General features: G+C 40.5%; 1 protein-coding gene across 2 annotated transcripts in view; it reads left to right on the top strand.

Annotated features, from left to right (window-relative positions):
* The window catches only part of ap3b1a (adaptor related protein complex 3 subunit beta 1a), a 253817-nt gene that overhangs the window by 122029 nt on the left and 116443 nt on the right, over positions 1-15345 (top strand). For both annotated transcript variants that reach the window (XM_078214962.1, XM_078214963.1), the window contains exons 15-19: positions 2372-2548; positions 5482-5668; positions 11781-11911; positions 13688-13790; positions 14850-14958. In XM_078214962.1, coding sequence (XP_078071088.1) covers positions 2372-2548; positions 5482-5668; positions 11781-11911; positions 13688-13790; positions 14850-14958 — 707 coding nt within the window. The remainder of the gene's footprint in view (positions 1-2371; positions 2549-5481; positions 5669-11780; positions 11912-13687; positions 13791-14849; positions 14959-15345) is intronic.

Below are 15345 nucleotides of genomic sequence, written 5' to 3'. Positions count from 1 at the left end.
AATGAAATGATTATTTCACATCTTCATCCCTAACGTTTATCACTTCTGTTTAATGAAAACAAATCAATCTCAAAAAATTACCTTCAAGAAATGTTATTTTAAGCTTTCTGGCCCTATATTTCCAGCTTGATTCATAGAATCTCTACAGTGCAGAAGGAGGCCACTCGGCCCATCGAGTCTACTGACTACAGTCCCACCCAGGCCCTATTCCCGTAACCCCACATATTGACCCTGCTAATCCCCCGACACTAGGGTCAATTTAGCGTGGCCAATCAATCTAACCCGCACATCATTGGATTTGAATTTGATTATGTTAGGTTATTTAATATTCTACATTTAACATTATCCTTTTGTAGACTGCAGTTTCTCTACTTCTTTCGTAACTCCTTTTTTACTTGGAATCAATACTATCGCTGTTTTTAATATTTGTTTCCAATTCATTTGTTTACATTATGGTGATTTAAGAACACGGACACCCAAATTCCTCTCCTCCTATCCTCCTGCCATTAAGAAAATATTTTGGTTTGTCTTTTTCAGATTTCCCCCTTTTCCACATTGGAAATGCATCTCCACAGTTTTGTCCACTCATTTAATCTGAACTTTTGTAACTTCCAGTATTTATCCATGCAACTTGGTGTCATCTTCAAACTTGCATATGCAACTATATCTTTGTAACCCCCTGCTGACCACTATATGGGGCTACTATTTAAATATTCAATCAACAGGATGCCGAATTCCTAGCAGTTGATGTTGATTTGGCTAATTCCCTGTTTACCCATAAATGTCAGTACTGTAATCGGAATATCAAAAATAAATTTAATAACAAATGTAATTAACAGACATAAAACAGTGAGCTCTGATCTATAACCGTTGGGGCCCATCCATTGGTGCACACATGGGGAAACTCATCCTCAGTAACACATTTGTAGATACTGTTCCAGTTGGATTGTATAGTCCCCACCAGTTACTCACGACACACACACACAGTCCAGAAGAGAGACACGTGTGGAAGATGATGCCGCAGGAGGCAGAGGTGCCGCGAGCTATCCGTGCAGCAAAGTAGGTCGAGTGCGCTGAAGGCTGCCCTCCTCGGCAGTAATGAAAAGAACAGGCAGGGGAACGCCTGGCTGCCTCTCACTCCAAACCGAATTCTCACTGCCTGGAAAAAGCTCTCTCTCTCCACACTCCCTCTTCAGCTCTGCCTCTTCAGTTCTGCAGGTGCTTCACTTCCTGGCGCCTTTTATTTTCTCCCGCCCCCAGAGCAATCCCATTGGCCCAGCCCACATCACTCAACCAACAGCATCCTGTTCACAGCACCCGCCCGGCAAACAGGACACTGAAACCCACAAGGGACAAAGAACACTGGTAAATGTCTTCCCCACAAATTTTCCTCAGTCTCTTACATCTTCTTTCCTCCAAGTTTGGAATGTGGGGGTGGTGTGTGGTGTTGCATGTGTGCATATAATATAAAATCCAAGGCCCTGCGATAGATCCCTGTGGGGCACCATGTTACAACTCAACAATCAGGATGCATGTTTGTTTCAAAATGTGGTAATAGCTGTTTGCTTCCAGTCTGGTCGAATATCAGTGCGTAGCCTGGGTGCCCTTTGTGCTGTCTGACCAAGGGACTTTCATAATCCCCTTTAACTTTTTAATTACTTCTATCATGCTGACTTCAAAATCCTATCATGTGCAGTCGGTGCTTTTCCTTTGTCACTGTTTGGCTCTATTTTACAAGTTTAGGAGAAATTCCTGAATACCTGTCCCCCAGTGCCCCAATGCACTTAGGAACTGGACCTATTTTCTGTTGAAGTAAAAAAAATAGTGGTATGGGCTGCCTTCATGTTTCCTTCAGTTTTTAAATATCTTGACTCAGATAATCGAGCATTTTTAAAATCGTTAATGCTGAGGATGTTTTTAGGACCAGACTTCTAATTGCTGCTTTATGTTAAGGTATTGAGTTTTTCTTTTCATACTGTTCCTCTTCACTTATGTGCACATTTTCCTTGGTTACATTTGTGCCTCACACAGTTAAATAGAATGTTGTATAATTTTCATGATTATCAGCGTATTCAAGTGACTCATCAATATTTTCCGAATTAATTTCTGCATGCATAACTTAAAAAATGTTCTGTATTAATGTATTCTTAGTAATCGTTATGCCATACAAATTGAAAACTGCTTTCTTAAATTGAGTTTGAACACTTGCCTTCTCTCTCTCTCTCCCCCCCCCAACCCCATCCCTCTCTCTCTCTTTCCCCTCCCTCTCCATCTCTTTCTTTCTCTTTCTCTCTCTCTCTCCACCCCTCCTCCCTCCCTCTCTCCCCTCCCTCTCTATCTATCTCTCTCTCTACTTTCTCTCTCTCTCTAGGTACCTATGGCTCGAGCAAGCATCCTTTGGCTGATAGGCGAATACTGCGAATGTGTACCAAAGATTGCACCAGATGTTCTGAGGAAAGTGGCAAAAAGCTTTACAAATGAAGAGGAGATAGTGAAACTACAAATTCTTAATCTCGGAGCTAAACTCTACTTAACGAATCCCAAGCAGGTGAGAACTCAACAAAAAGATAGCATTTTCTTCCTCCACAGCCATTCAAGGTTTAAGATTGGCTTTTCATTCTTAATAGTATCTTTTAAACTTCTGTATTTGCTTTTTCTTCTTAACTTCTAAGCAAGTGACAAATTATCATACACACAGGGAGAAAATGAATATGGAATGTTAAATGTCTACATTTTAAGTTTGATCTGATCCATAGGGTGACAGGTGGCACAGTGGTTAGCACTGCTGCCTCTCAGCTCCAGGGACCAGGGTTCGATTCCCGGCTTGGGTCACTGTCTGTGTGGAATTTGCACATTCTCCTTGTGTCTGCGTGGGTTTCCTCTGGATGCTCTAATTTTCTCCCCCAGTCCAAAGATGCTAAATTGCCCCTTAGTGTCCCAAAATGTGTAGGTTAGAGAGATTAGTGGCTTTACGGGGATGGGGCCTGGGTGGGGTTGTTGTCGGTGCCGACTCAATGGGCTGACTGACCTCCTTCTGAACTGTGGGGATTCTATGATTACCACTGGACAGCATTGAATTATTGATGTTTTGACCAAGGAAGATTTGTTCAACTGTTCATTTTCCACTTTGAGTAAAATAATTGCACCACCTCATTGTGTATGAATAGTGAATGAAAAGAGAATTTGGAAATATGTGAAAGATCACTGAAAGTCTGTATTAGAGTATGTGGTCTGTGGAAAAAGTGCCCTTGATGGGTGAAATGGTTTTCTGTCCTTCCATTCTTCTAAGGTTATGGTCTTTCTGGTGTATGATACAAAACTTGTCATGTACAGCTGAGTGAAGGGGGAAAGTTACGCTGATGAATGACTTGCATAAATAGTTGCAAATAAGCCTTTGTGCACTTTTATATGTTTTTGGATTTTTTGAGTTTTAAATCCTTTAATTTTAAAATTGTCTCTCAGAAATTAACTAGTTTTCTTTTAAGAACATAAGAACTAGGAGTGGGCCATCTGGCCCCTCGGGCCTGCTCCACCATTCAATAAGATCATGGCTGATCTTTTCGTGGACTCAGCTCCACTTACTCGCCTGCTCACCATAATCCTTAATTCCTTTACTGTTCAGAAATTTATCTATCTCTGCCTTAAAGACATTCGAAATTATTGCAGGTTGACACATGTCACAGATCTATTAATTGTTGCACATTAATTTGAGAGTTCATACTTGAAGAAACATATAAAACTGAAGAGATTCAACCCGTCTGCATCTTTCTATGCCAAAACATTTCTATTGCTGAAATGTTCTACTTTGGTATGCATGTTTAAAATAGACCTTGCTTCAGAATCTCCCTCCAAATTTGAAACATGGTGCAATCCTACCAGAACTTGCCACTTGTTTATATGTAAATGCTAACTTTTGGGCTTAAGGTATAAAATTAAACAATGCTGAGTAGATCCAACGTCCCAGAACATGGCATCAATTGGCACTTGCTTTAAGGTTTCAATTAATCTGAAGTTGATAAAGGAAACGTCACACTTGGGCTGCTTTTCTGCAACTGGGGTTGTATGATTGAGGGAAGAGGCTTCAATATGAAAAGCACTACATTATGCCTTCCCCCAAAGTTGTTTAAAGTTAAAGTTTATTTATTAGTCATAAATAAGGCTTACATTAACAATGCAGTTACTGTGAAATTCCCTTAGTTCCCACACTCCGGCACCTCTTCGGGTCAATGCACCTAACCAGAACGTCGTTCAGAATGTGGGAGGAAACCGGAGCACCTGGAGTAAACCCACACAGGCACAGGGAGAACGTGCAAACTCTACACAGTTCCCAAGCCGGGAATTGAATCCGGGTCCCTGGCGCTATGAGACAGCAGTGCTAACCACTCTGCCACCTCTGTTTGGCCGAACAGAGAAGTATTTTATTCCCCAATGCTAACACTTTGCGCTTTGGGTCATTTATAGCTAATTTGAGTGCATTAATGACTTGAAATTGAGGATCACTGAAACCTTGTCTCATGAAATCATGTATCGCAGTGTTATTTGCAATTTTAGCCCCTCCAGCCATTAGTGCAAGTATAAATGTGTCAGCTAGGAAAATGTTCACAAAAACTGGACATTTCTGTCCTTTGTTTATTCATATTATCCCTTTACCGTCATTAGCAATAAATGATCAAAATGTGGATGAAAATAGTCATGCATTGCTTGAAGCAGAATTTAAGAAGAATGTGTCTTTGTTTGTAAACCTGTTTGCAGCGACAAATAACAGTATGTGAGGGTAAGATCCGGGTGGAATGGCAGCGGGACTGTTTTCTCTGAAATGCTGGTAATCATCAACTGAAGCTGTGACACTGGAGTCACTTACCTTGGTTGTAGAGGGCATCAGCAGCTAGTTACCCTGAGATAGAAATGGCTAAATACATTGCAAATAATTTGCAATAATACAGTTCACTGATTCATATGGCTTAGTTAATGGTTCATAATTCAGTGAGCAGCAGCTAAGTGCATTCGAGCTCTGGGCACTGCACATGCTTTGGGGCAGTGTTGCATCATAAAGCTAACCTCTTTGGTAGAAATGTGCCTAGCCTAATATCATCTGATATGTTGATGTCCTGCATATTTTTCAGATTAAGTTTTGAGTGCTATGTTTTTAGTTGTATTTCTACATTCATTATCCTCACGTAGACTCTTCACCAGCTTTGCCATATATGATTATTTTTTAATGATGCCTTTCTTTCCACTTCAGCAGTTTAATAATCTAGCGCCTGGCTTCTTCTCAGGATTCAGCATTCACCTACTCAGCACAGATGAGGACATGTGTCTTAGCTAAAATTTCATTTGCTGCCTTTGGAATGTGTATTCCCAAGGGAGCCACATTCGTTGGTCATGACCATTCATTTTTATTACAGCTCTGAATATGTTTATTCAGAGTTATCAATAATCATAAATAACATGTATTATTTTCTTGTTTTGTTTTGCCAACAGACAAAATTGCTTATGCAGTACATATTAAATGTAGCCAAGTATGATCAGAACTATGACATTAGAGATCGTACAAGATTTATCAAGCAGCTGATAGTTCCAAATGAGAAGAGTGGAGCTTTAAGCAAGTATGCTAAGAAAATATTCCTTGTTCAAAAGCCAGCACCAGTCCTCGAATCTCCATTTAAAGGTACTTTATAACAATATCATTTTATTTCAAGCTCGGGTTTTGTGCGTAGGAATTGATGAGATAGGGTTGTTATGCTATATTAAGGGAAAGCACTTTCATTATCATTATCTCACGAATACAATGGAATCCAAAAAAGTTGCTGTTTTTCCACTGTGTATGTATGTATGTGTCGGCAGGCTATTGACTATGGTGAGCAGTGCTGCTGAGCCAATTTTATGTTCCCAATGTGTCGATGCTATTTTATTGAAGTTGCTGTTTATTTCTATACTTCTGAGAAATTGCAATGTCAAACTTACCATGGTAACAGCATAATAAAATCAGGAGACTTAATCCTTATGAGATGCTTAAAGGTAAGTTGCATCGTGTATTTGGATGTTCATAAGAGAACATTTTTTTCTACCATAAACAATGTGAAAGATTCCTCAATTTTCAGTTTATATACTCCATTTATTGTACAAGATGAGTTCACGTTAATGAGGTACTTTAGCCAATTTGACTTCTTTCCAGGGAACCAATTCTACCTGTTCTGCTTACAATGCTGAATTTCTTTTCAAACCACTCTGCCTGACAACTCATAGAACATAGAACAGTACAGCACAGAACAGGCCCTTTGGCCCACGATGTTGTGCCGAGCTTTATCTGAAACCAAGATCAAGCTAACCCACTCCCTATCATCCTGGTGCGCTCCATGTGCCTATCCAATAACCGCTTAAATGTTCCTAAAGTGTCCGACTGCACTATCACTGCAGGCAGTCCATTCCACACCCCAACCACTCTCTGCGTAAAGAACCTACCTCTGATATCCTTCCTATATCTCCCACCACGAACCCTATAGTTATGCCCCCTTGTAATAGCTCCATCCACCTGAGGAAATAATCTTTGAACGTTCACTCTATCTATCCCCTTCATCATTTTATAAACCTCTATTAAGTCTCCCCTCAGCCTCCTCCGTTCCAGAGAGAACAGCCCTAGCTCCCTCAACCTTTCCTCATAAGACCTACCCTCCAAACCAGGCAGCATCCTGGTAAATCTCCTCTGCACTCTTTCCAGCGCTTCCACATCCTTCTTATAGTGAGGTGACCAGAACTGCACACAACGCGACACATTTGTTGCTTAAAGGAATACTGATGTCCATCTTAAATTTTCACTTCATAATTTTGTACCTTCGCCACCTTCTCTTCTATCTGGAAGTTTTTGATTTGTGTTTGGTTTCGGTAGCCCATGAACTACCACATAACTCTGTGATCCCCTGAGGCTGCAGAATAGTTCATCAACTCATTGTTCTTCCCTTTGACACCACTGCATAGCATCATCACTCCAGTGTGCTCCTTTTGAGCCAGGCCTCAATGCTGGGTTCTTGTGCCAGTATGTAACTTCAGCATAATCTCTCAAAACCAACGAATCTGGTAATGTAATGTTTTACCATTTTCCTCCATTACCCTGATTATGTTTGCTAATTCCCCCGCCCCCATTTGAATCATGAAACTCGTGATGTTAACCTGAAATTTGTTCGGGTGCGGTATTGGCTCTGGGTGTCACCGGTACACACTTTGTGTACCAAAATTCTCCAGTGATGAAGTTATACCAGCAAGCATAGCTGTGGTATCCCAGTGGTCAAAGTACATATCCATTGGGATGTGACTCAACCTGGGCTTGGTGATGTTTAAAATAGGTGCTTGAAAGTTGAACTGATGGCCAGGGTCAAGCATAGATTTATCTGAGGGCAGTTTTCATACCTGTCTGGTTAGTTAATTAAATGGAGCAATAACCCACACCAACCATTGTTGTGTGATTATATAATCAACATAGACTCCAGAGCTTCTTAGACTTCAATTGCTATAACAGTCCATAACTGCAGTGTTATTTCTGATTTATCCCTTGAATTTTCATCAGGTGTAAATGTGCAACTGCATTTGTAACAATCTATATTGAATATTAAGATGGTAGTTGGAGGCAAGGAACCGGCGACTCATTTTTGTTGCCTTTTTACATTGCATCACTGAGCCAAGACTGTGTCAGAACTGTGCCACGAAACAATAAGAAAAAGATCTAATGGACGAAACAAAATTATTTCTTCTTTTAAATCGTGAACTGCAATTATTGTGATTTTTGCTAATACCACATTCTGCCATGGTCTGAGTGACCATGGTGATCATATTGGCGAGCTTGATTTTGCTGCTGATTTAAATGCAGGAACGCAGTTGTGATAATTAACTCTCCAACTTTTTCAAGTGAGGAGCATCTCACAAGTCTGAGGAAATGATGGTGCAGAGTACCTAATGGAATCAGTGACGTATGTCGTCATTTCCAAAAATCTCTGCACCATAACATAGATAGAGACATAGATAGGATGCAAAGCTGGGCTGAAAAATGGCAAATGGAGTTTAACCCTGATAAATGTGAGGTGATTCATTTTGGTAGGACTAATTTAAATGTGGATTACAGGGTAGGGTTCTGAAGACTGTGGAGGAACAGAGAGATCTTGGGGTCCATATCCACAGATCTCTAAAGGTTGCCACTCAAGTGGATAGAGCTGTGAAGAAGGCATATAGTGTGTTAGCTTTTATTAACAGGGGGTTGGAGTTTAAGAGCCGTGGGGTTATGCTGCAACTGTACAGGACCTTGGTGAGACCGCATTTGGAATATTGCGTGCAGTTCTGGTCACCTCACTATAAGAAGGATGTGGAAGCGCTGGAGAGAGTGCAGAGGAGATTTACCAGGATGCTGCCTGGTTTGGAGTGTCGGTCTTGTGAGGAAAGGTTGAGGGAGCTGGGGCTGTTCTCTCTGGAGCGGAGGAGATTGAGGGGAGACTTAATAGAGGTTTATAAAATGATGAAGGGGATAGATCGAGTGAACGTTCAAAGACTATTTCCTCGGGTGGATGGAGCTATTACGAGGGGGCATAACTATAGGGTTCATGGTGGGAGATATAGGAAGGATATCAGAGGTAGGTTCTTCACGCAGAGAGTGGTTGGGGTGTGGAATGGACTGCCTGCAGTGATAGTGGAGTCAGACACTTTAGGAACATTTAAGCGGTTATTGGATAGGCACATGGAGCACACCAGGATGGTAGGGAGTGGGATAGCTTGATCTTGGTTTCAGATGAAGGTCGGCACAACATCGTGGGCCGAAGGGCCTGGTCTGTGCTGTACTGTTCTATGTTCTATAACAATGGCCCACATTTTGTGGTTAGTGGCAAAGCATTGGTTTTCGCTGATGCCCAATGTGTGGATTTCACTTTCGCTGACCATTTAATTTCATTCTGGTGCCAGCTGTAGGCGATCTCTGGCATACAGCCACTGTGATATCATCAAGCAGGATAAACAACCAATTACATTTAAGAGTTCTCACAGACAGCAATTCAGGAAGTAATAATTTTAAAAACTTCACAGAAAGCAAAATAACGATTGAGACATGCAGATGGGATTAAACTAGAAGCTGAAATATCTCAATCTTTTTAAACAAAATATTTTTTAAATCTGTTTTTTTTTAAAAAATTGACATCCACAGTACGTTTGTTTTCATAGTCAGAGAGGTTGTTCAGAATTAATCATGACTGAAAATGCCATTTAATAACCCAGATACACCTCACCCAATAAGGTATAATTTTTTGAATGAATTTAATAACATGATGAATAACATTCGTGCGAGTTCGATAAAATCATTGATTTCTAATTGATTTCCAGTTTCAATGACTTCAACAGTGCATCTTGTCGAAGAGTGGGAGTAACTGACAACAACCTTTGGGTCTTTGGATTTAATGGCACAAGTGTGGCAGCCAGGTGTTGCTATTGGTTTCACAATGATGGTGTATACAGGAGTGCTGGCAAATACAGTTTTGCCATCATTTTGTATTGCTTTTTTATGGGATGTGATTATCACCAGCATTTGTTACTCATCTCTAATCTTCCTTGAGAAGATGATACTGAGCTGCCTTGAACCCCAACAGTCCACCTTGAGTGTGAGGTTATTCATGAAGGCTCGCCTTCTCAACCTTGCCCCTGAGATGTGGCGATCCTCAGGTTAAGCTACCACCAGTCAGCTCTCTCTCTTTCCCCCCCCCCCCCCCAATAGGGGAGAGGAAGGGGTTCCAGGATTTTGAGCCAGAGACAGTAATTTAAATAAATTTGTTTAAATAAATTTCAATATAATTGAAGACCCTCTCTTTGCCAAATTATCCCCCCTCGCTAGATTTTTGTATCTCACAGACGTGAACCTACCATGGGAACCTCTCTGAGGCACAAAAGTCACTACAGTTCCCAGGAGACGGCGGAGGGGGGAACATGACACACAGGGACATGCAAGTGATGGGGTTGCTGGCGATGATCGGGGGAGGGAAACTGTTACCAGCCATGATCGGGGAGGTTGGACGCCATGATGATTGGGAGGAAGGGGGTCTGACACTTATCGGGGGATGGAGGGGGTGCAGAGGCTACAGATACCTCCGTTGGCGGGGGGGTGGGGGAATTAATTTTTCATCCAGTGATCATGGCATCCTTTAGAAATGGCACCCCGATCTCTATGGAGTCAGTTCCCGGTTCTTAGAATCTCCACCTTGCCAGAATGAAACCCTGCAAACCACGCCCTCTCTTTTTGTTGCAGTTAAAGTGACAAAATCTGGAGAGAAAACTGGCCAATGGAGCTGGAGAGTTCCACTGCAGTTTTCTCACGAGAACTGACACTCTGCCAAATTCTCGATTTTGCCCACAGCGTTAAATCAGTTCAGCATTATTCCAGTCTTATCAGCTCCTCCTTTAACGTTAATGCAATGTATTGCTAAACTGTAAATAAGAACACTTAAATACACTGATAATCTAAATATACATGAGTAAATTGGGGGTATTATCTTTGCCTTATGTTCTATCATCTTCAAAGATGAAGATTTTTTTGTGAAGGCACATCTACACGAAGTGATTTTAAAAAATGATTCTTTGGTTATTCTGAGCATACGATGAGTTTCACCTGGCCATTAGGACAAGTGAAAGGACTCCAAGAAATTTAGATCTTGCCTGTATTTTTCATTGTAAAAGAAGCACCAAGACAAACAGTAGTAATTCAGTGCTGTTCCCCACAAACACTCATTCCCTGCTCTCAATTTTTTACCCCACATTATCCAGGACCTTAACACCAACTTCCCATCATTCCCAACCCCACTCCCAAGAGTTTACCACATTGCAGTTCCTGCAGCTAGCCTGCCTTCCTGAAACATGTCCGCTGCCTTCCTCCTCTCTGTCCCAGGCAACAAAGTTAAATTAATGTTTAATAGTAATTAACACCACGGATTTACAATTTCCACCCAATTACGCATATAATTATGGAATTAAAGTGCAGATATCTCTCAGTCCTGCGGTACTCGGTAATAGCGCAGTTTGACTTTGAATCGCAGTAAATCATTGAACCTAATCATAGATTGTACATTATATGGGGTTTAATGGCATATGCTCCAATTTACTACTCCTTATTTTCTTCAATTGTGTTTTTTTTTTCCTCGGTTGTATTTTCTTTATAATTGTCCTCCTAAATGACAATATCAGCATCCTCTGAATTTGGGTCATCTTAGCAGGATTCAAATGTCGATAGCCCTATATCAAACTAAAATGAAGAGGATTCTGTGCGTTTATATTTTGAAGTTTGCCTTCAGTTCTTCAATTTTATATGGATTCTATCTTTAAAAACTGAAAACTATTGCAAAGAAGTGTTTTGGCATTAATGCATTTCCATTTATATTGCTGTTAAGTACAAAAGGAAAACGGGAAACTGTTCGGTTGGTACCAAAACAGTATTAAAATTCTGAATGAGTTTTGTAGCAAGACATGTATACGGATTGTTTAACTGTGCTGTCATTCTTAATATTCACACTAAAGTAATTTTTAGAGGAGCTGCATTTCACAGCAACACCTCCAAACACACTGAATGATTAGCTTTTTTATTGACCATTATAGGTGAGATTATTGTAATCTATGGTCTGAAATCAGTTTTCTGACCTATGAGGAATCATCTCTCGTTTTTATTTATACTGTGACATTTGAGATAATTCACTACCAATTATCATTGGGGCTGATTAAGACTCTGTGACATAAAGCCATTTTTTTCCTATTTTCTTATTCAACAGATAGGGATCGTTTCCAACTGAGCACATTGTCGCACACGCTTAATACCAAAGCAAGTGGGTATCTCGAGCTTCCAGACTGGCCGCAGACGGCTCCTGATCCTTCCGTCCGGAATGTGGAAGTCATTCAGCCAGTATGAAATTTTACTTTACCAAATGGTTTCTGGCCAGATTTTGTAAATGGGAGAGAGACAAAGAAGTGACGTAGAACAGAGAATTTTCTTTATTCGGTAACAAAATGGCCGTGGAAATAAGCTTGTGTTTGTATGCATTAATAACGTAAATACATAAACTCGCCTTCATCCACGTGGGCAACAGGGAATCCAGGCGGCTCATATCCTTTAGCTCCTGTAGAACTCTCTAAATGTAGGCCCTCTTAACATCCCTGTCACCCTCTCATCGTGTTCTCTCCCCAAGATCCATCTCTCCAAACATGCAATATGCAACTAGGATTCAGTTCACTATGGAATCTCAGAATTGTTACAGTTTAGGAGGAGGCCATTCGGCCTATTGTGTCTGCACCAGCTCTCCAGAATGGCATTTCCTCTCATACCATTCTCCTGCTTTCTCCCCATATTGTTTCTCTCACTCTTCAATGTAGAGAAGTTGAAGGTTGGAAAAGTGCAACAAAATATACTTGGGTAATGGAATGAAAATAGTCAGGCTTTTCTCGAGATTTAACATTTCATACAATGTATAGATTAAATTGTGGTAAAATGTATGTATATCCTTGATGGATATGTGGTTAAAGATCATTTTCCTTGTGAATTTGATTGAGTTGCATTTGTTTTGATGATTATCCAATAAACCACTTGCTGTATGCATGCTGGATTAGTGGTGTCATGCTGATGCCTCCACGGTAATGATCTAAAAGAACTGCATTCATTGTAGTTATCTGAATTACACACACAACATGAGAATAAGAACAGAGTAGGCCATACGGCGCCTCTTGTCTGCTCTCCTATTCAGTATAATCATGGCTGATCTTATGCCTCAACTGATTTTATTATATATCTATGCCCATGAATCTTCATTTTTGTAAGTTTTGGTTTATTATTTTACCTTTTTGCTAAAAGCAATTTACCCGAAAATCTCTCCGCTCAAACATTTTATTTAGTCATTTACTACTTGCTGCTCAGTCATGTTGTCACCTTCCCATTTATACGCTCTCTGCTATGTGGAATTGTAGTGGAACAAGATCCGTGCACATTATGTGTAGTGCTTCTGAATTTTGTAAATTAAAATTCCCGTGACGCATACTGTTCTGCTTTAGAAGGATTGGCTGATTGTCCATTCTAAAGCCACTATTTTTTTCTACTTTTTGCTCCACCTTTACTCTCCTAACACATATTAACTCTTGCTGAGGTACCAATCATCATGTGCCTCTTCACTGAAGTGACCATTATTGCAGTATGAATTTTGACAGTGATTTTGATTTGATTTATTATTGCCACATGTATTAACATAGTGAAAAGTATTGTTTCTTGCGCGCTATACAGACAAAACATTCTCGTTTCCTTCTCTATGAACAATGAGTGTTATCAGGCTATTGAAATAAGGAAGAAACTGAACTCCTTCTCATCTGATGTCCAGATATATTTATTTCTAGAAGTCGCAATTAGGAGCAGTAATCCTACTTTAATTTGTTGCTTTCCATGTCCAGCGACAGTTATTGGATAGTTGTTAGCAAGCAGGGAAACCTGATTAGTCTTCGTTTCCTTTTCTTCCTACCCTGAACCCTACTCCTGCCTGTCCACCATCCCTTCCATCTTCTTTGCCTCCTCACCCTCTCTCATCACCCCATCTCCTTTACTTTTTTCTCTCTCATTTTTGGTCATGTTAACTACTACTGGTACATTTTTGGAAATTTTTCTTTGTTTAAAATCTGAACTGTTTTTGTTTGTTCCTAGGTTAAGGAACAGGTGGCACCACTAGGTAAACTAAAAGTAAAGAAAGACAATTTGAGGGACAAGTTTTACTCTGACTCTGAGGGGCAGGAAGAATCCAGCAAAGGTGAGTGCATGCTGGGAGAGATTGGAAACATAGATTTATGATACAAATAAATACTTTTCATCATTTAACGCACATCTGTTATCTCGTTTATGGAATGTGGAATTTTTTATCTCTGCGTGAGGTCATTCCTTTAGAGATGCTTTCATGTAAGTCTCCGGAGTTTAAAATTCAGAGCACATGTACATATCTGTCACCATCAACTTGACCATGGAAACGCTTTCACCATCTCTGCTTTCGCAATGGTGAACAAGTGCTGGTCCAATAAAATGTAAAATATCCTTTAATGAACTTGTAAGAACACAAATAAAGCAGCCTCAGTGTACTTGACTAAGCAACTGATATTGAATTCTGCTTTGATCTTTGCTTCCAAGCAACCTTGTGTCCAGCTCTGACTATTCCTCACTACAACATCAACTGATTATCATAATGGGCTTTAAACCCAGTGCAAAATTGTCCTGTTTTAATCTATACCCAGTAAGTGTGTTTGGGCATGAAGTATTTCAAAATCATTAAAAACAATTATTGCACAGTGGTTAGCACTGCTGCCTCACAGTGCCAGAGACCTGGATTCAATTCTGGCCTTGGGTGACTGTCTGTTCGTCTGCATGTTCTTCCTGTGTCTGTGTGGGTTTCCTCTGGGTGCTCCAGTTTCCTCCCACAGTCCAAAGATCTGTGGGTTAGGTAGATTGGTCCTTAGCGTCCCAGGTTGGGGAGATTGGCAGGATACCTGCGTGGGGTTACAGGGTTGGAGTCTGGGTGTGATGCTCTGTTGGAGGGGTGGTGCAGACGCGATGGGCCAAATGGCCTGCTTCTGCATCTAGAGATTCTATGATTCTATTCCATAATATCATCTGTGGTGACCTCCTTTCTTTTGATTTTCATTTGTATTTATATTTGGGTAGTTTCTTAAACATTGGGGCTATTGCTACAGTAAACACAAAAATGTTTATTTTAATTGAGCTTGAGTCAATGAAATAATTTAGCCAATGGTGAATTTAGTCATAAATTTGATATGACAAGGAACAAAATATCATTAAACCTCTTACCATTCAATCTCAGGTAGTGAATCTAGCAGCGAAAGTGACAGCAAGAATGAAGACAGTAGTTCGAGTTCAAGTGAAGAGTCAAGTGACAGTGAATCTGAAAAAGAGGAAAAGAACAAAGATAGGTAAATATAACACCCTGGAATTGTTCTAGAACCAGAAGCAATGGCCTGCATTGAAGCGGGGTAAATTCATAACTAAGCTGCAGAAATATCAGCCCAGATCTGGCGCTAATTGCGATTTGCCGTTGTATGCCAGAGCTTTTGCACCTACTAATGCCAACTCCAGCAGGGATGCGGGGACGAACTGAGTCAGGTGACCAATTGTCGAGTGTAATTCTAGTGCAACCCAGTCCTGTTATAAACTGGAAAAACTTGTGGTCATCTTCGCATCAGCTTGTGATCAAATTCTCAACAACTTGTATGAAAACTGTTGTGTTTTGAGATACAGGGGTGTAGGAATGGTTGAAATTGGAGTGGTAATTGCATTCCCCAGAGCAGGACAGTTTGTAA

This window comes from Mustelus asterias, chromosome 6 (genome assembly GCF_964213995.1).
Source record: "Mustelus asterias chromosome 6, sMusAst1.hap1.1, whole genome shotgun sequence".
NCBI lineage: Eukaryota > Metazoa > Chordata > Chondrichthyes > Carcharhiniformes > Triakidae > Mustelus > Mustelus asterias.
This window is presented reverse-complemented; position numbering and strand designations above follow the sequence as displayed.